The following is a 20,841-nucleotide window of genomic DNA, read 5'->3' as shown; positions in this document are numbered from 1 at the left end:
AGGGCTTTCCTCCGTCCACCAGCAAAGGATTGAGGGTAAGAATCTGCGGTGCCTGTACGGCAGAGAGGAGGGTCTTAACAACAGCTTGGTTATTGTAAGAGTTGTAACACCACACTTTTTTTTCACTCAACTTCATGTTGACTCTTGAAAATGGATAGGAGGGCAATGAAAAATAATAGTTTAGAAATGAATAATAACGAAACAAAAATAAGAGGACGATCAAATGATCGACACATTTCGACAGAAGAATTGAGGTAGAGAGGTCAGATCTATCTTTATCTGACTCAGCTCTATACCCGAATTAGACCAGGAAATGGAATGGCAGCCCACGACTACTAGATACAGCATTCTGAAACAACGGCAACCTTTCAACTGTCTAGCAGAGGGAGGGACGGCTCCCTGTTCACCCACGGCAGCGTGGCCACACACGACTCCAACACCGTCATCAAGTTCGCTGACGACACGACGGTGGTAGGCCTGATTCACCGGCGACGACGAGCAGTCGACGGGAAGGAGGTGTCACGTTCTGACCATAGTTCTTGTGTGTTTTACTTGTTTTAGTGTTGGTCAGGACGTGAGCTGGGTGGGCATTCTATGTTGTGTGTCTAGTTTGTCTGTTTCTATGTTTGGCCTAATATGGTTCTCAATCAGAGGCAGGTGTTTTGTTTTGTCTCTGATTGGGAATCATATATAGGTGGCTTGTTTTGTGTTGGGGTTTGTGGGTGGTTGTTTCCTGTCTTTGTGTTTTCTCTGCACCAGATAGGGCTGAATCGGTTTGCCACATTTGTTATTTTGTATTTGTAAGTGTTCACGTTTATTCGTCTTTATTAAATATGTTGAGCACAAACTACGCTGCGTCTTGGTCCGATCCCTGCTACACCTCCTCTTCGGGCTGCCGTTACAAGAGGTCAGTGAGCTGGAAGTGTGTTGCCGGGACAACAACCTCTCCCTAAACGTCAGTAAGAGAAAGGAGGGCAACTGCGAGCACGTCCTCATCCACATCGACGGGGCTGCAGTGGAGCGGGTCGAGAGCTTCACGTTCATCGGTGTCCAAATCACTAAGGACTTCAAATGGTCCACTCACACTTGAAGAAGGCGCGACGGCGCTTCGTCCCCCTCAGGACGTTGAAAAGGTTTGGCATGGGTCCTCAGATCCTCAGTGTGTTCTACAGCTGCACCATTGAGAGCATCTTGACTGGCTGCATCACCGCCTGGTATGACAACAGCTTGGCATCCAACCACAAGGTGCTACATAGGGTAGTGCGTAAGGCCCAGTACATCACCGCCTGGTACGGCAACAGCGCCGCCTTCGATCGCCTTGCCGCTACAAAGGGTGGTGTGGACAGCCCAGTATATCACTGGGGCCGAGCTCCATGCCATCCATGACCTCTTTATCAGGCGGTGTGAGAGGAAGACCCGGAATATTCTGACACCAACAGGCTCCTGAACAGCGTCTACACCTCCCCTGCAGAGGTGTAGCGTCCTACTCTGCTCCCCACTAAATCTAGTACATTGTTCTCCCCATTCAGAGACATGTTCTGTGCTACTCTGTGCCCAACGCTAAACAGTTATATAATGTGGTCCCTGTGTACTGTGACCACGCTAAATCAAGTACCTTGTTCTCCCTGCGGAGCTGTATTGTCCACGTTTCCAAAAGGCTACATTGTTGTCCCTGAAGCTCTGTCTGTGCAGGTCCATACTAAATCATTGTTCATTGTTGTATCTAGAGCACTGTTCTGTGCAGGTCCATACTAGAGAGGGCTCAGAGGGCCCCTAGGTTTATAGAGAGGGCTCAGCAGGCCCCAAGGTTTATAGAGAGGGCTCAGCATGCCTCAAGGTTTATAGAGAGGGCTCAGCGGGCCCCTAGGTTTATAGAGAGGGCTCAGCAGGCCCCTAGGTTTATAGAGAGGGCTCAGCAGGCCCCGAGGTTTATAGAGAGGGCTCAGCGGGCCCCAAGGTTTATAGAGAGGGCTCAGCAGGCCTCAAGGTTTATAGAGAGGGCTCAGCGGGCCCCTAGGTTTATAGAGAGGGCTCAGCAGAACCCTAGGTTTATAGAGAGGGCTCAGCAGGCCCCTAGGTTTATAGAGAGGGCTCAGCGGGCCCCTAGGTTTATAGAGAGGGCTCAGCAGGCCTCAAGGTTTATAGAGAGGGCTCAGCGGGCCCCTAGGTTTATAGAGAGGGCTCAGCGGGCCCCTAGGTTTATAGAGAGGGCTCAGCGGGCCTCAAGGTTTATAGAGAGGGCTCAGCGGGCCCCTAGGTTTATAGAGAGGGCTCAGCGGGCCTCAAGGTTTATAGAGAGGGCTCAGCAGGCCTCAAGGTTTATAGAGAGGGCTCAGCGGGCCCCTAGGTTTATAGAGAGGGCTCAGCGGGCCCCTAGGTTTATAGAGAAGGCTCAGCGGGCCTCAAGGTTTATAGAGAGGGCTCAGCGGGCCCCTAGGTTTATAGAGAGGGCTCAGCGGGCCTCAAGGTTTATAGAGAGGGCTCAGCAGGCCTCAAGGTTTATAGAGAGGGCTCAGCGGGCCCCTAGGTTTATAGAGAGGGCTCAGCAGGCCCCTAGGTTTATAGAGAGGGCTCAGCGGGCCCCTAGGTTTATAGAGAGGGCTCAGCAGGCCCCTAGGTTTATAGAGAGGGCTCAGCGGGGCCCTAGGTTTTGGCAGGCAAAGGCTGCTCTTTATCTCTTCCAGGCAGGCAGGCAGACAACTCTCTCTCTCTCTGTCTCTCTCTCTCTCTTTCTATTGACTCTGTTGTGTCTGGGGAGTCGTGCCTCACTGCAGAGCAGAGCTCAGGGGAAAACAACCCCATTGGACACAGCTGATATAACTGACTACGGTTGCCAACATGCGAGCACGCTAAGCTAGGCCCCCCACAAGCACTTAGAAAACCCCTTATGATACACGTGAGGAGAGACAGGCTAACCTTTCTCTGTGTTTATGAACAGGGCGAGAGCTGTCAGCAACCCCTTTCCAGTCCCCTCAGGGATCCATCATACGAATACGGAAAATATCATTTTCTTTGCTTCCTGGTTTGGTGCTGTGTTCTTTAACCTGTTGGGGATGGGGGCGCTGTTTAGACTATTTATGCTAATGTGGCTAATTTTTTAAACGGCTTCCCACAAAATCCTTGATCGTACAATATGCATATTATTATTATTATTGGATAGAAAACAGTCTATAGTTTCTATAGGAGTTGAAATTTTGTCTCTAAGTGGAACAGAGCCCATTCTACAGCAATTTCCCTGACATGGAGTCAGATTTGAGAAATGTTGGCCACTTTTCTGAAGTCAGTTAAAAGGGCACTGTCGTTGCTATGACTATACGGACACTTCTTACGTCTTCCCCTGGATGCCTTTACGTGATGACGATTCCAACGGGCTCGATTGCGCGTTCACAGGCCCTACAAATGAAAAAACTCTGAAGCTAGTCATTCTTTGGGAGCTGCGTAACGCGCGTGGAAGACACCGACCCTCTCCTGTTCCAAGCGTTAGTTTAGCCTGTTATATTTCTCCGGTCATCTTTTCACTCGTTATAGGAGTTACAAACATCATAAAGTAGTTAATTTAAAGCGTTTTATAGCAATTTATATCCGTTTAGTGCGATTTTGGGACATTTATTTTTGCAACGATGTGAAAAGTTGGGCATGCTTTTCAGTTCATCCCGAACTCAGTTGACATTTCCACATGGCAAGAGGACAGCTTTCCACCAAAAGACGATTTCTCCCAAGAAAGGATCCTTTGCCCAAGATACTGATGGAAGAACAGCTCAAGGTAGGACATTTTTATTATGATAAATCGTGTTTCTGTCGAAACATTTTAGTGGCTTAGGACGCCATGTTTTTTGACGTAGCTTCGCTTGGCGCAAACTGTATTGAAAAGTAAGGATAAATTAAAAAATGTAATAACGCAATTGTATTAAGAATTAAATTGTCTATCAATCCCTGTCCACCCTATATTTTTTAGTCACGTTTATGAGTATTTATGTATAAGAGTAGATCACTGTCTAAGTGGCGCAAGGACATTTTCTGACCAGCTGAGCTACATTTCACATTGTCTAACCATGATTTTGGTGGCTAAATATAAACATTTTCGATCAAACTGTATATGCATGTTGTAATGTGATGTTACAGGAGTGTCATCGGAAGAATTCTGAGAAGGTTAGTGAAAAAATTAATATCTTTTGGCGATGTTGACTTTTATCGCTCACTTTGGCTAGAATCAATGCTGGGCTGCTAATTGCTATGTGCTAAGCTAATATAACGATTTATTGTGTTTTCGCTGTAAGACACTTAGAAAATCTGAAATATTGTCTGTATTCACAGGATCTGTGTCTTTCGATTCGTGTATGCTGTGTATTTTTACGAAATGTTTGATGATTAGTAGTTAGGTAAACACGTTGCTCATTGTAATTATTCTAGTCCATTTGTGATGGTGGGTGCAATTGTAAACTATGCCATATACCTGAAATATGCACTTTTTTCTAACAAAACCTATCCCATACCATAAATATGTTATCAGACTGTCATCTAATGAGTTTTTTTGTTGGTTAGGGGCTATAAATATCTTAGTTTAGCCGAATTGGTGATGGCTACTGGTGTTGGTGGACAAATAAAAGATGGTGGATTATGCTAATGTGTTTTTAGGTAATAGATGTACATCTTTACATATTGTGTCTTCCCTGTAAAACATTTTAAAAATCGGAAATGTTGACTGGATTCATAAGATCTGTGTCTTTCATTAGCTGTATTGGACTTTAATGTGTGAAAGTTAAATATTTTAAAAAAATATTTTTTTTGAATTTCGCGGCACTGGTTTTTCAGTGGGGGGGGGGGGGGGGTGCCGCTAGCGCCACGCTGATCCTAGACAGGTTAAAGAGTGTATTGAGGAGCAGGGTGGCAGAACGAGCCTTGAATGCTACAATTCTACTGTCCTCAGTTCCCCTTTAGAGAGAGAAGACCTTCTGTTCATTGGAAATATCTGCTCTGCTCTTACTATTCACAATCAATACAGATTCTAGAGGAGGTTGAGGGGTCCAAACTTAAATGGTACCTGCATGGACACTGCCTGTATCTGCATCATCTCTGGTCGGGAGAAGAGCTGAGGGTCAGACACACGCATGGAAAACTGCCCACTCCTGGAACAATACAACAACATTACACACACTCAGAGAGAGAGAGGGAGAGCGAGAGAGACAGAGAGAGTCAGAGAGAGAGAGAGAGAGAGAGACAGAGACAGAGACAGAGACAGAGACAAAGACAAAGACAAAGACAGAGACAGAGACAGAGAGAGAGAGAGAGAGAGAGAGAGAGAGAGAGAGAGAGAGAGAGAGAGAGAGAGAGAGAGAGAGAGAGAGACAGAGAGAGACAGAGAGAGAGAGACAGAGAGAGAGAGAGACAGAGAGAGAGAGAGAGAGAGAGAGAGAGACAGAGACAGAGACAAAGACAAAGACAGAGACAGAGACAGAGACAGAGAGAGAGAGAGAGAGATTCCTTTAATTCTCCGTCTGTACAGTACACTCACTTGGCCTGGTCCTTGTTGTGAGTGAAGCGGACCTGTCTGCTCTGTAGCTGTGCCCAGGAGAAGGTGTCGTCTCGGGACATCTCTATCTCCCTGCCCCCCTCTAGGACAACCATACGGCCTGTAGCAGGGGGCTGTAGCAGCTGGAAGACCAAGCTCTCTGGGGGGCTGGCAGGTCAACATCAAACCAAACTTTACCAACCAAACAATATTGCAAAACACTATACAGAGTGAGACAGATCAAAAGGAAGAGGTTCTCAAACTCAAAAGATTATTCTGGTTAAATGAAAGTTAAAAACAGAAAGAAAGTTAAAGGAGAGTTTAACCTGTCTTGGTCCTGGGCAGAGATTAGGCTGGTGAACAGGGGTGTGGTTCCCCCAATGGGCACCAACAGAGATCCACTGATATGCAGGGTTGGGGCATGGTTGTTAGCTGGAGGGAGGGAAGAAGTGAGAGAGTGAGAGTGAGAGTGAGAGAGAGAGAGAGAGAGAGAGAGAGAGAGAGAGTGAGAGTGAGAGTGAGAGTGAGAGTGAGAGTGAGAGTGAGAGAGAGAGAGAGAGAGAGAGAGAGAGAGAGAGAGAGAGAGAGAGAGTGAGAGAGAGAGAGAGAGAGAGAGAGAGAGAGATGTAATTGAAGAATCCATAGACTCTAACCAATTCTGGGAAAATTGGAAAACACTAAACAAACAACAACACGAAGAATTATCTATCCAAAATGGAGATGTATGGGTAAACCACTTCTCCAATCTTTTTGGCTCTATAACAAAGAATAAAGAGCAAAAACATATACATGATCTAATACAAATACTAGAATCAACTATTAAAGACTACCAGAACCCACTGGATTCTCCAATTACCTTGAATGAGTTACAGGACAAAATAAAAACCCTCCAACCCAAAAAGGCCTGTGGTGTTGATGGTATCCTTAATGAAATGATCAAATATACAGACAACAAATTCCAATTGGCTATACTAAAACTCTTTAACATCGTCCTTAGCTCTGGCATCTTCACCAATATTTGGAACCAAGGACTGATCACCCCAATCCACAAAAGTGGAGACAAATTTGACCCCAATAACTACCGTGGAATATGCGTCAACAGTAACCTTGGTAAAATACTCTGCATTATCATTAACAGCAGACTCGTACATTTCCTCAATGAACACAATGTACTGAGCAAATGTCAAATTGGCTTTTTACCAAATTACCGTACAACAGACCATGTATTCACCCTACACACCCTAATTGACAACCAAACAAACCAAAACAAAGACAAAGTCTTCTCATGCTTTGTTGATTTCGACTCAATTTGGCATGAGGGTCTGCTATACAAATTGATGGAAAGTGGTGTTGGGGGTAAAACATACGACATTATAAAATCCATGTACACAAACAACAAGTGTGCAGTTAAAATTGGCAAAAAACACACACATTTCTTCACACAGGGTCGTGGGGTGAGACAGGGATGCAGCTTAAGCCCCACCCTCTTCAACATATATTCAACATGGGGGTAGAAGCTGTTAAGAAATCTCTTAGACTTGGTCATGATATAGACATAATTCAGACTATAAAATGTGATAAGATTATTTGGTAACACTTTAGTTAAAGGGCCAATGCGTTTTTTTAATCTCAAAATCAAATCCTTTCTGGGTAACAATGTACCTTACTGTGGTTGTTGTCAATTAAATCTCACATCCAAATCAAGTGTCATGGCCGTACTCCTCACAGTGGTTTCCTAAACCAGGGTTTGTTGATGGTCGACTCAGTGACATGACGTAGATGCAGAAGGTAAACAGAATACTGACTACAACTAAGAGTGTTGAAGCGTGATGCTCGACTGCTGTTTTGATCCCGCTACACTGCAGCAGTGTGAAGTCAACCCATGCACATGAGCAGACACTGTGTGAGTCCAGCATCTCTCTCATCTCAATATCTGTGGTGCTGCTCGTGGCGATGTCATTTTTCAACTGAGTCTACCTTTAAAACGGTCAAAAAGAAAGTAAAATTGCTTGTTAAAAAAATGTAAATGATCATGCTAGAATTTGTCTAGGACTGTCTAGGAATGGGTTGGTAAACACAGAACATTAGCTGTTATTGGCAGAGAGGTTTGGAACTCTCTTTCTTATTGGTCTATTAACTAATTTAACGCATGGTGATGTCACCAGGCAGGCCAAAACTCTATCCCACCAATACAGGCTGAAATTGTCTTTTCAAACAGCTCTTATTACACTAAAAGGGTATTATCAAAATGATCCCAATTTCACAGTATTATTCCAACCTCATAGTGTGGAAATATACATAAAACACAGGGGGGAAACACAGGGGGCCTTTAAATCCAACAGGTTTAATACATTATTACTTGTTATAAGCGCTTTGTAATGTATGAACCGTTTATAATGTTTTATAATCATCTTATATTATATGACCTCTTTCTATGTTGCAACTTTTCAACTGATAACAATAATAATAATGCACTGATAATGCAATAATTATGCAATGATAGTGCAACCAAAACAAAGGCAAAGTCTTCTCATGCTTTGTTGATTTCAAAAAAGCCTTCGACTCAATTTGGCATGAGGGTCTGTTATACAAATTGATGAAAGTGGTGTTTGGTGGAAAAACATTAAAATCCATGTACACAAACAAGCGTGTGGTTAAAATTGGCAAAATACATCTTTCCACAGGGCCGTGGGGTGAGACAAGGATGCAGCTTAAGCCCCACCCTCTTCAACATATATCAACGAATTGGCGCGGGCACTAGAACAGTCTGCAGCACCCGGCCTCACCCTACTAGAATCTGAAGTCAAATGTCTACTGTTTGCTGATGATCTGGTGCTTTTGTCACCAACCAAGAAGGGCCTACAGCAGCACCTAGATCTTCTGCACAGATTCTGTCAGACCTGGGCCTTGACTGAGAAACTATACATGCCTCGGCCTAAACATCAGCGCCACAGGTAACTTCCACAAAGCTGTGAACGATCTGAGAGACAAGGCAAGAAGGGCCTTCTATGCCATCAACATAACATAAAATTCGACCTTCCAATTAGGATCTGGCTAAAAATACTTGAATCATTTATAGAACCCATTGACCCTTTATGGTTGTGGGGTATGGGGTCCGGTCACCAACCAAGAATTTACAAAATGGGACAAACACCAAATTGAGACTCTGCATGCAGAATACTTCAAAAACATCCTCAGTGTACAACGCAGAACACCAAATAATGCATGCAGAGCAGAATTAGGCCGATACCCACTAATTATCAAAATCCAGAAAAGAGCCGTTAAATTCTACAACCACCTAAAAGGAAGCGATTCCCAAACCTTCCATAACAAAGCCATCACCTACAGAGAGATGAACCTGGAGAAGAGTCCCCTAAGCAAGCTGGTCCTAGGGCTCTGTTCACAAACACAAACACACCCCACAAAGCCCCAGGACAACAGCACAATTAGACCCAACCAAATCACGAGAAAACAAAAAGATAATTACTTGACACATTGGAAAGAATTAACAAAAAAACTTGTGTTCTTTTAACCAATTGTACATTTTGTATCAACACTGTATATATTTAATATGACACTCGTAATGTCTTTATTGTTTTGAAACTTCTGTATGTGTAATGTTTACTGTTAATTTGTTTTGTTTGTTTCACTTTTGTGTATTGTCTACCTCATTTGCTTTGGCAATGTTAACACATGTTTCCCATGCCAATAAAGCCCCTTGAATTGAATTGAATTGAATTGAGAGAGAGAGAGAGAGAGAGAGAGAGAGAGAGAGAGAGAGAGAGAGAGAGATAGAGTGGGAGGGAAAGATAAAGGGAGGGAGAGAGGGAGAGAAAAAGGGAGAGGAGAGAAAGAAAGGGAGGGAGAGAGAGAGAGGAGAGAGAGAGCGTGAGCGTGAGGGAGAGAAAGGGAGGGAGAGAGGGAAGGAGAGAGAGAGAAGGAGAGAGAAGGAGAGAGAGAGAGGGAGAGAGAGAGCATGAGGGAGAGAGAAAGGGAGGGAGAGAGAGAAGGAGAGCGAAGGAGAGAGAGAGAAAGCATGAGGGAGAGAGAAAGGGAGGGAGAGAAAGAGATAGAAGGAAAGAGAGAGAGAGAAAGAGTGTCCAATGCATGGATCAAAGTTCTGTCTCTCTACTGGTGTCCAGACGAACAAAAGGTGTGATGGGTCCGCACTCAAAAAGATGTCGCATAAAGCTTGCTTCAGTTTTGTCCCCGCCACTGCATCAGGGATAGTCAAATGTCTGTGTACGCTGTCCCTGATGTAGTGAAGAAAAATCTAAAATCTAAAAATGAGGTAAGTTTTATGTAACATCTTTTTGAGTGCAGACCCATCACAGCTATTATTTCTCTGAATTCACAGGTTTTACACACCAGTCAAGCTTCTGAGAGAGCGACATAGTCCCTTTTAGATTCTCCACTGGTGTTCCCCAGGGCTTGGTAGTAGGTCCTCTACTGTTCTCTCTACTGCTGTCCACCAGGGCTCGGTACTAGGTCCTCTACTGTTCTCTCTACTGGTGTCCACCAGGGCTCGGTACTAGGTCCTCTGCTGTTCTCTCTACTGGTGTCCCCCAGGGTTTGGTACTAGGTCCTCTACTGTTCTCTCTACTGGTGTCCCCCAGGGCTTGGTACTAGGTCCTCTACTGTTCTCTCTACTGGTGTCCCCCAGGGCTTGGTACTAGGTCCTCTCCTGTTCTGTCTACTGGTGTCCCCCAGGGCATGGTACTAGGTCCTCTACTGATGTCCACCAGGGCTCAGTACAAGATCCTCTAATGTTCTCTCTACTGGTGTCCCCCAGGGCTCGGTACTAGGTCCTCTACTGTTCTCTCTACTGGTGTCACCCAGGGCCCGGTACTAGGTCCTCTACTGTTCTCTCTACTGGTGTCACCCAGGGCCCGGTACTAGGTCCTCTACTGTTCTCTCTACTGGTGTCACCCAGGGCTTGGTACTAGGTCCTCTACTGGTGTCCACCAGGGCTCGGTACTAGGTCCTCTACTGTTCTCTCTACTGGTGTCCCCCAGGGCTTGGTACTAGGTCCTCTACTGTTCTCTCTACTGGTGTCACCCAGGGCCCGGTACTAGGTCCTCTACTGTTCTCTCTACTGGTGTCACCCAGGGCCCGGTACTAGGTCCTCTACTGTTCTCTCTACTGGTGTCACCCAGGGCTTGGTACTAGGTCCTCTACTGGTGTCCACCAGGGCTCAGTACAAGGTCCTCTAATGTTCTCTCTACTGGTGTCCACCAGGGCTCAGTACAAGGTCCTCTACTGTTCTCTCTACTGGTGTCCACCAGGGCCCGGTACTAGGTCCTCTGCTGTTTTCTCTACTTGTGTCCCCCAGGGCTTGGTACTGGGTCCTCTGCTGTTCTCTCTACTGGTGTCCCCCAGGGCTCACTAGGTCCTCTACTGTTCTCTCTACTGGTGTCCACCAGGGCCCGGTACTAGGTCCTCTACAGTTCTCTCTACTGGTGTCCCCTAGGGCTTGGTACTAGGTCCTCTAGTGTTCTCTTTACTGGTGTCACCCAGGGCTTGGTACTCGGTCCTCTACTGTTCTCTCTACTGGTGTCCCCCGGGGCTTGATACTAGTCCGGTACTCTCTGTTCACCAAGTCACTTGGTTCTGTCATTGTTGTACAGAAACAGTAGTGCAGATTTACCATGGCATGTCCTGGTCTTCTTATCAGCATAGAAACCGTGTCCACAGTCCGGAGAGCAGTATCCGTCTCTTAGGTAGGTGTTCTGTCTACACACGGTGCAACGACCCATCCCCTCACACTCCACACAGTCAGCAGAGCATGCTGGGAAACAAGGGGGATAACACAATCCGTTGATTAATACTGTAAGATCAATGATGATGAATATGTCAAGGGCTTGACAATGCAAAGAGCACTACGTGTCTCAACAGTGGGTTGTAATTTGTAGATGAAACCTTTGATTTTAAAAACATTTTGGATATACATTTCAGGTGTTTCTATTCAACAGGGTGGAGATTTTAATGTCATCATACCGTCCTTCTCTCATCCCGGGATTTATCATACTACCAGCGTAGTACACAAGGGGGTGCTAAAAGCACGCAAAATTATAACATTGGGCGTCTATTTCCAGAATGCTAACAAAAGTACTAGAGAATTTCAACAGAGGTTGCTAGCTAAAAATATGCTAACGCACACAAATGAAAATAAACAAATTGCAAAGGCAGGCAATCCAGATCATAAAGCTGAATGTACAGTGCATTCAGAAAGTACTCAAACCCCGTTCACTTTTTCCCCAAAATGTTACGTTACAGCCTTATTCTAGAATTGATTAAATAAAAATTCTGCATCAATCTACACACAATAGCTCACAATTACAAAGTGAAAACAGGTTTTTAGAAATGGTTGCAAATTTAATAGAACACAGATATATTTTATTTAAATAAGTATTCAGACTCTTTGGTATGAGACTTGAAATTGAGCTCACATGCATCCTGTTTCCATTGATCATCCTTAAGATGTTTTTGCAACTTGATTGGAGTCCACCTGTGGTAAATTCTTAAATGGAAGAAGTTTGGAACCACCAAGACTCTTCCTAGAGCTGGCTGCCTGGCAAAACTGAGCAGTTGGGGGAGAAGGGCCTTGGTCAGGGAGGTGACCAAGAACTTGATGGTCACTCTGACAGAGCTCCAGAGTTCCTCTGTCGAGATGGGAGAACCTTCCAGAAGGACAACCATCTCTGGAGCACTCCACCAATAAGGCATTTATTATAGAGTGGCCAGACGGAAGCCACTCCTCAGTAAAAGGCACATGACAGCCCGCTTGGAGTTTGCCAAAAGGCACCTAAAGACTCTCAGACCATGAGAAACCAGATTCTCGGATCTGATCAAACCAAGATTGAACTCTTCAGCCTGAATGCCAAACGTCACGTCTGGAGGAAAACTGGCACCATCCCTACGGTGACGCATGATGGTGGCAGCAGCATGCTGTGGGGGTGTTTTTCAGCGGCAGGGACTGGGAGACTAGTCAGGATCGAGGGAAAGATGAACCTGCTCCAAAACGCTCAGGACCTCAGCTTGAGGACAACTGGACAACAACCCTAACCACACAGCAAAGACAACGCAGGAGTGGCTTCCCTGGACAACAACCCTAACCACACAGCCAAGACAACGCAGGAGTGGCTTCCCTGGACAACAACCCTAACCACACAGCCAAGACAACGCAGGAGTGGCTTCCCTGGACAACAACCCTAACCACACAGCCAAGACAACGCAGGAGTGGCTTCCCTGGACAACAACCCTAACCACACAGCCAAGACAACGCAGGAGTGGCTTCCCTGGACAACAACCCTAACCACACAGCCAAGACAACGCAGGAGTGGCTTCCCTGGACAACAACCCTAACCACACAGCCAAGAAAACGCAGGAGTGGCTTCAGGACAAGTCTGAATGAGCTCTGTAGAGAAGAATGGGAGAAACTCCCCAAATATAGGTGTGCCAAGCTTGTAGCATCATACCCAAGAAGACTCGAGTCTGTAATCGCTGCCAAAGGTGCTTCAACAAAGTACTGAGTAAAGGGTCTGAAAACTTATGTAAATCAGATATTACGTTTTTACAGTTACAATTACAGTTTTTTGCTCTGTCATTATGGGGTATTGTGATGTCATATTGGGGTATTGTGGTGTCATATTGGGGTATTGTGATGTCATTATGGGGTATTGTTTGTAGTCGCAACAAATATTCTAACGTATTGAAAAATTGTTTTGACGATATTGAAAAAAGAAAACCATCCTGTTGCTATTTCCAAATACCTCAATCTGAAACCGGATTCATCTATTTGTTTTTCTTACATGTACAAAGCTGTAGAGAGGAGTCCAGAAAGTAGTTCCTTCCACACTCCAACACACAGAGACCCTGCAGGGTGGCATAGGGAGGCTGGCACCGCCCACACTGACCTGGGCCCTGGCATCCCTCACACTGCTCATCACAACCTGGCACAGACAGATAGAGAGACAAAGAGAGAGCGAGAGAGATGAGAGAGATAGACGAAAGGGAGAGACGAGAGAGAGGGGGGGGGAGCGAGAGAGAAGGGGAGAGAGAGAGAGATGAGAAATGAGAGAGAGAGAGAGGGGGTGGGGGATGAGAAACGAGAGAGAAGGGCGAGACGAGAAATGAGAGAGAGAGCGAGAGAGGTGGGGGAACGAGAGAGAGACCGAGAGAGAGGGGGAGAGAGAGAGAGAGAGAGAGAGAGATGAGAAATGAGAGAGAGAGAGGGGGTGGGGGATGAGAAACGAGAGAGAAGGGGGGAAACGAGAAATGAGAGAGAGAAAGCGAGAGAGACCAGGGGGAGAGAGAGAGAGATGAGAAACGAGAGAGTGAGAGGGGGTGGGGGATGAGAAACGAGAGAGAAGGGGGGAGAGAGACAAGAAATGAGAGAGAGAGAGAGAGAGCGAGAGAGAGCAAGGGGAGAGAGACGAGAAATGAGAGAGAGAGAGCGAGAGAGACCAGGGGGAGAGAGACGAGAAACGAGAGAGAGAGAGGGGGTTGGGGATGAGAAACGAGAGAGAAGGGGGAGAGAGACAAGAAATGAGAGAGAGAGAGAGAGAAAGAGGGGGGAGAGAGAGAGAGACGAGAAACGGGAGAGAGACAGCAGAGGGTGGGGGATGAGAAACAGACAATATATGTTTGAAGGTATACCCGGCTTAGAACATTCAATGACAAAACATTGAATAAAAAAGTAAAGTGATCATATTCTATTCAGGCACGTACTGAGGCATCTCTCTCCATCCTGGTAGGACCCTGGGGAGCAGCCCTGGACGCAGAGTCCGTCCTGCAGAACATGTCCCTCCATACACTGCAGACAGTCAGTATGCAGAGGACCCTTACACTCATTACAGCTCCAATCACACTCTGGAAGAGGGAGGGAGAGAATCACACTCTGGAAAAGGGAGGGAAGGAGAGAATCACACTCTGGAAGAGGGAGAGAGAGAATCACACTCTGGAAGAAGGAGGGAAAGAATCACACTCTGGAAGAGGGAGAGAGAGAATCACACTCTGGAAGAGGGAGAGAGAGAATCACACTCTGGAAGAGGGAGATAGAGAATCACACTCTGGAAGAGGGAGAGAGAGAATCACACTCTGGAAGAGGGAGAAAGAGAATCACACTCTGGAAGAGGGAGAAAGAGAATCACACTCTGGAAGAGGGAGGGAGGGAGAGAATCACACTCTGGAAAATGGAGGGAGGGAGAGAATCACACTGGAAGAGGGAGGGAGAGAATCACACTGGAAGAGGGAGGGAGAGAATCACACTCTGGAAAAGGGAGGGAGAGAATCACACTCTGTAAGAGGGAGAGAGAGAATCAAACTCTGGAAGAGGGAGGGAGAGAATCACACTCTGGAAGAGGAAGGGAGAGAATCACACTGGAAGAGGGAGGGAGAGAATCACACTCTGGAAGAGGGAGGGAGAGAATCAAATTCTGGAAGAGGGAGGGAGGGAGAGAATCACACTCTGGAAGAGGGAGGGAGAGAATCACACTCTGGAAGAGGGAGGGAGAGAATCACACTCTGGAAGAGGGAGGGAGAGAATCACACTCTGGAAGAGGGAGAGAGAGAATCACACTCTGGAAGAGGGAGATAGAGAATCACACTCTGGAAGAAGGAGAGAGAGAATCACACTCTGGAAGAAGGAGGGAAAGAATCACACTCTGGAAGAGGGAGAGAGAGAATCACACTCTGGAAGAGGGAGAGAGAGAATCACACTCTGGAAGAGGGAGATAGAGAATCACACTCTGGAAGAGGGAGAGAGAGAATCACACTCTGGAAGAGGGAGAAAGAGAATCACACTCTGGAAGAGGGAGAAAGAGAATCACACTCTGGAAGAGGGAGGGAGGGAGAGAATCACACTCTGGAAAATGGAGGGAGGGAGAGAATCACACTGGAAGAGGGAGGGAGAGAATCACACTCTGGAAAAGGGAGGGAGAGAATCACACTCTGGAAGAGGGAGAGAGAGAATCAAACTCTGGAAGAGGGAGGGAGAGAATCACACTCTGGAAGAGGGAGGGAGAGAATCACACTGGAAGAGGGAGGGAGAGAATCAAATTCTGGAAGAGGGAGGGAGGGAGAGAATCACACTCTGGAAGAGGGAGGGAGAGAATCACACTCTGGAAGAGGGAGGGAGAGAATCACACTCTGGAAGAGGGAGGGAGAGAATCACACTCTGGAAGAGGGAGGGAGGGAGAGAATCACACTCTGGAAGAGGGAGGGAGAGAATCACATTCTGGAAGAGGGAGAGAGAGAATCACACTCTGGAAGAGGGAGGGAGAGAATCACACTCTGGAAGAGGGAGGGAGAGAATCACACTCTGGAAGAGGGAGGGAGAGAATCACACTCTGGAAGAGGGAGAGAGAGAATTACATTCTGGAAGAGGGAGGGAGAGAATCACACTCTGGAAGAGGGAGCGAGAGAATCACACTGGAAGAGGGAGGGAGATAATCACACTCTGGAAGAGGGAGGGAGAGAATCACACTCTGGAAGAGGGAGGGAGAGAGAGATTAACACTCTGGAAGAGGGAGGGAGAGAATCACACTCTGGAAGAGGGAGGGAGAGAATCACACTCTGGAAGAGGGAGATAGAGAATCACACTCTGGAAGAGGGAGATAGAGAATCACACTCTGGAAGAGGGAGAGAGAGAATCACACTCTGGAAGAGGGAGAGAGAGAATCACACTCTGGAAGAGGGAGATAGAGAATCACACTCTGGAAGAGGGAGAGAGAGAATCACACTCTGGAAGAGGGAGAAAGAGAATCACACTCTGGAAGAAGGAGAAAGAGAATCACACTCTGGAAGAGGGAGGGAGAGAATCACACTCTGGAAGAGGGAGAGAGAGAATCACAGTCTGGAAGAGGGAGGGAGAGAATCACACTCTGGAAAATGGAGGGAGGGAGAGAATCACACTGGAAGAGGGAGGAAGAGAATCACACTGGAAGAGGGAGGGAGAGAATCACACTCTGGAAGAGGGAGGGAGAGAATCACACTCTGGAAGAGAGAGGGAGAGAATCACACTCTGGAAGAGGGAGGGAGAGAATCACACTCTGGAAGAGGGAGGGAGAGAATCACACTCTGGAAGAAGGAGGGAGAGAATCACACTCTGGAAGAAGGAGGGAGAGAATTACACTCTGGAAGAGAGAGGGAGAGAATCACACTCTGGAAGAGGGAGGGAGAGAATCACAGTCTGGAAGAGGGAGGGAGAGAATCACACTCTAGAAGAGGGAGGGAGAGAATCACACTCTGGAAGAGGGAGGGAGAGAATCACACTCTGGAAGAGGGAGATAGAGAATCACACTCTGGAAGAGGGAGGGAGAGAATCACACTCTGGAAGAGAGAGAGAGAGAATCACACTCTGGAAAATGGAGGGAGGAAGAGAATTACACTGGAAGAGGGAGGGAGAGAATCACACTCTGGAAGAGGGAGGGAGAGAATCACACTCTGGAAGAAGGAGGGAGAGAATCACACTCTGGAAGAAGGAGGGAGAGAATCACACTCTGGAAAATGGAGGGAGAGAATCACACTCTGGAAAATGGAGGGAGGGAGAGAATCACACTGGAAGAGGGAGGGAGAGAATCACACTGGAAGAGGGAGGGAGAGAATCACACTCTGGAAGAGGGAGGGAGAGAATCACACTCTGGAAGAGAGAGAGAGAGAATCACACTCTGGAAGAGGGAGGGAGAGAATCACACACTGGAAGGGGGAGGGAGAGAATCACACTCTGGAAGAGGGAGGGAGAGAATCACACTCTGGAAGAGGGAGGGAGAGAATCACACTCTGGAAGAGGGAGAAAGAGAATCACACTCTGGAAGAGGGAGAAAGAGAATCACACTCTGGAAGAGGGAGAGAGAGAATCACACTCTGGAAGAGGGAGGGAGAGAATCACACTCTGGAAGAGGGAGAGAAATAATCACACTCTGGAAGAGGGAGAGAAATAATCACACTCTGGAAGAGGGAGGGAGAGAATCACACTCTGGAAGAGAGAGAGAGAGAATAACACTCTGGAAAATGGAGGGAGGGAGAGAATTACACTGGAAGAGGGAGGGAGAGAATCACACTCTGGAAGAAGGAGGGAGAGAATCACACTCTGGAAGAGGGAGGGATAGAATCACACTCTGGAAGAAGGAGGGAGAGAATCACACTCTGGAAAAAGGAGGGAGAGAATCACACTCTGGAAAATGGAGGGAGAGAATCACACTCTGGAAAATGGAGGGAGAGAATCACACTCTGGAAAATGGAGGGAGAGAATCACACTCTGGAAGAGGGAGGGAGAGAATCACATTCTGAAAGAGGGGGGAGGAAGAGAATCACACTCTGGAAGAGGGAGGGAGAGAATCACACTCTGGAAGAGGGAGGGAGAGTTTCACACTCTGGAAGAGGGAGGGAGAAAATCACACTCTGGAAGAGGGAGAGAGAGAATCACACTCTGGAAGAGGGAGGGAGGGAAATAATCACACTCTGGAAAAGGGAGAGAGAGAATCACACTCTGGAAGAGGGAGAGAGAGAATCACACTCTGGAAGAGGGAGGGAGAGAATCACACTCTGGAAGAGGGAGGGAGAAAATCACACTCTGGAAGAGGGAGAGAGAGAATCACACTCTGGAAGAGGGAGGGAGGGAAATAATCACACTCTGGAAGAGGGAGAGAGAGAATCACACTGGAAGAGGGAGAGAGAGAATCACACTGGAGGAGGGAGGTAGAGAGAGAATCACACTCTGGAAGAGGGAGAGAGAGAATCACACTGGAGGAGGGAGGAAGAGAGAGAATCACACTCTGGAAGAGGGAGAGAGAGAATCACACTCTGGAAGAGGGAAAGAGAGAATCACACTCTGGAAGAGGGAGAGAGAGAATCACACTCTGGAAGAGGGAGGGAGAGAATCACACTCCGGAAAAGGGAGGGAGGGAAATAATCACACTCTGGAAAATGGAGAGATAGAATCACACTGGAAGAGGGAGAGAGAGAATCACACTGGAGGAGGGAGGTAGAGAGAGAATCACACTCTGGAAGAGGGAGAGAGAGAATCACACTGGAGGAGGGAGGAAGAGAGAGAATCACACTCTGGAAGAGGGAGAGAGAGAATCACACTCTGGAAGAGGGAAAGAGAGAATCACACTCTGGAAGAGGGAGGGAGATAATCACATTCTGGAAGAGGGAGAGAGAGAATCACACTGGAAGATGGAGGGAGAGAATCACACTGGAAGATGGAGGGAGAGAATCACACTCTGGAAGAGGGAGGGAGAGAATAACACTCTGGAAGAGGGAGGGAGAGAATCACACTCTGGAAGAGGGAGAGAGAGAATCACATTCTGGAAGAGGGAGGGAGAGAATCACACTCTGGAAGAGGGAGAGAGAGAATCACACTCTGGAAGAGGGAGGGAGAGATTCACACTCTGGAAGAGGGAGGGAGAGAATCACACTCTGGAAGAGGGAGGGAGAGAATCACACTCTGGAAGAGCGAGGGAGAGAATCACACTCTGGAAGAGGGAGAGAGAGAATCACACTCTGGAAGAGGGAGAGAGAGAATCACACTCTGGAAGAGGGAGAAAGGGAATCACATTCTGGAAGAGGGAGAGAGAGAATCACACTTTGGAAGAGGGAGGGAGAGAATCACACTCTGGAAGAGGGAGGGAGAGAATCACACTCTGGAAGAGGGAGGGAGATAATCAAACTGGAAGAGGGAGAGAGGGAATCACACTTTGGAAGAGGGAGGGAGAGAATCACACTCTGGAAAATGGAGGGAGGGAGAGAATCACACTCTGGAAGAGGGAGGGAGAGAATCACACTGGAAGAGGGAGAGAGAGAATCACACTCTGGAAGAGGGAGGGAGAGAATCACACTCTGGAAGAGGGAGAGAGAGAATCACACTCTGGAAGAGGGAGGGAGAGAATCACACTCTGGAAGAGGGAGAGAGAGAATTACACTCTGGGAGAGGGAGAGAGAGAGGGATGGGTTAGGTATGAAAAGGAGAAGAGAGGGAGTGACAGAAAGAGAGCGAGAGGTAGAGAGACAGAGACAGAGAGAGAGAGAGAGATAGAGAGAGAGAGTGACAGAGACAGAGAGACAGAGAGAGAGAGGCGGACAGGCGAAATGAGAGAGTAGGAGACAGTGATGTAGAGTCTGAGATGGGCAGAGTGAATCAGAGGAAGTGTGTCTCTCATTTTACTGTCCTCCTGACTCCTGAGAAACACTATAAATGATCTATGAATGTCTCTTCTGATAGCACAACAACAAAGCCTTCAGTCAGGTGACCACATCTCACAACCCACAGTATTAAACAGAACACCATCAATCAGATGAACAGGAGCAGAAAAGTTAAGGAAGGATTTTTAAGCCTTGAGACAATTGAGACATGGATTGTGTATGTGTGCCATTCAGAGAGAGGGTGAATGGGCAAAATATGTAAGTGCCTTTGAACGGGGTGTGGTAGTAGGTGCCAGGCGCACCGGTTTGTGTCAAGAACTGCAACACTGTTGGGTTTTTCACACTCAACAGTTTCCCGTGTGTATCTAGAATGGTCCACCAACCAAAGAACATACAGGCAAACGTGACACAACAGTGGGAAGATTAGGAGGCAACATGGACCAGCATCCCTGTGTCACACTTTCAACACCTTGAGGCTGTTCTGAGGGCAAACGGGGGTGACACTCAATATTAGGAAGGTGTTCCTAATGTTTTGAACACTCAGTGTATAACACCATTAGATATAACACCATTATATATAACACCATTATATATAACACCATTAGATATAACACCATTAGATATAACACCATTATATATAACACCATTATATATAACACCATTATATATAACACCACTAGATATAACACCATTATATATAACACCATTAGATATACCACCATTAGATATAACACCATTATATATAACACCATCACCTATAACACCATTATATATCACACCATTATATATAACACCACTAGATATAACACCATTATATATAACACCATTAGATATAACACCATTATATATAACACCATTATATATAACACCATTATATATAACACCATTAGATATACCACCATTAGATATAACACCATTATATATAACACCATTATATATAACACCACTAGATATAACACCATTATATATAACACCATTAGATATAACACCATTATATATAACACCATTAGATATAACACCATTATATATAACACCATTATATATAACACCATTATATATCACACCACTAGATATAACACCATTATATATAACACCATTATATATAACACCACTAGATATAACACCATTATATATAACACCATTAGATATACCACCATTAGATATAACACCATTATATATAACACCAT

The 20,841-nt window shown here is 46.3% G+C and overlaps 1 protein-coding gene across 1 annotated transcript in view; it reads right to left on the bottom strand.

Moving 5' to 3' along the window:
• The window catches only part of fras1 (Fraser extracellular matrix complex subunit 1), a 275,437-nt gene that overhangs the window by 128,703 nt on the left and 125,893 nt on the right, over positions 1-20,841 (bottom strand). The window contains exons 22-28 of the mRNA XM_055918404.1: positions 14,240-14,380; positions 13,321-13,461; positions 11,157-11,297; positions 5,836-5,941; positions 5,513-5,677; positions 5,042-5,126; positions 1-52 (exon numbers count right to left, since the gene is read on the bottom strand). The exon at positions 1-52 is cut by the window's left edge and continues 50 nt beyond it. Coding sequence (XP_055774379.1) covers positions 1-52; positions 5,042-5,126; positions 5,513-5,677; positions 5,836-5,941; positions 11,157-11,297; positions 13,321-13,461; positions 14,240-14,380 — 831 coding nt within the window. The remainder of the gene's footprint in view (positions 53-5,041; positions 5,127-5,512; positions 5,678-5,835; positions 5,942-11,156; positions 11,298-13,320; positions 13,462-14,239; positions 14,381-20,841) is intronic.

The sequence above is a fragment of the Salvelinus fontinalis genome, chromosome 4 (assembly GCF_029448725.1).
Source record: "Salvelinus fontinalis isolate EN_2023a chromosome 4, ASM2944872v1, whole genome shotgun sequence".
NCBI classification, from domain to species: Eukaryota; Metazoa; Chordata; class Actinopteri; order Salmoniformes; family Salmonidae; genus Salvelinus; species Salvelinus fontinalis.
Note: the sequence above shows the minus strand (reverse complement) of the source record. Positions and strands in the feature narration are given on the sequence as shown.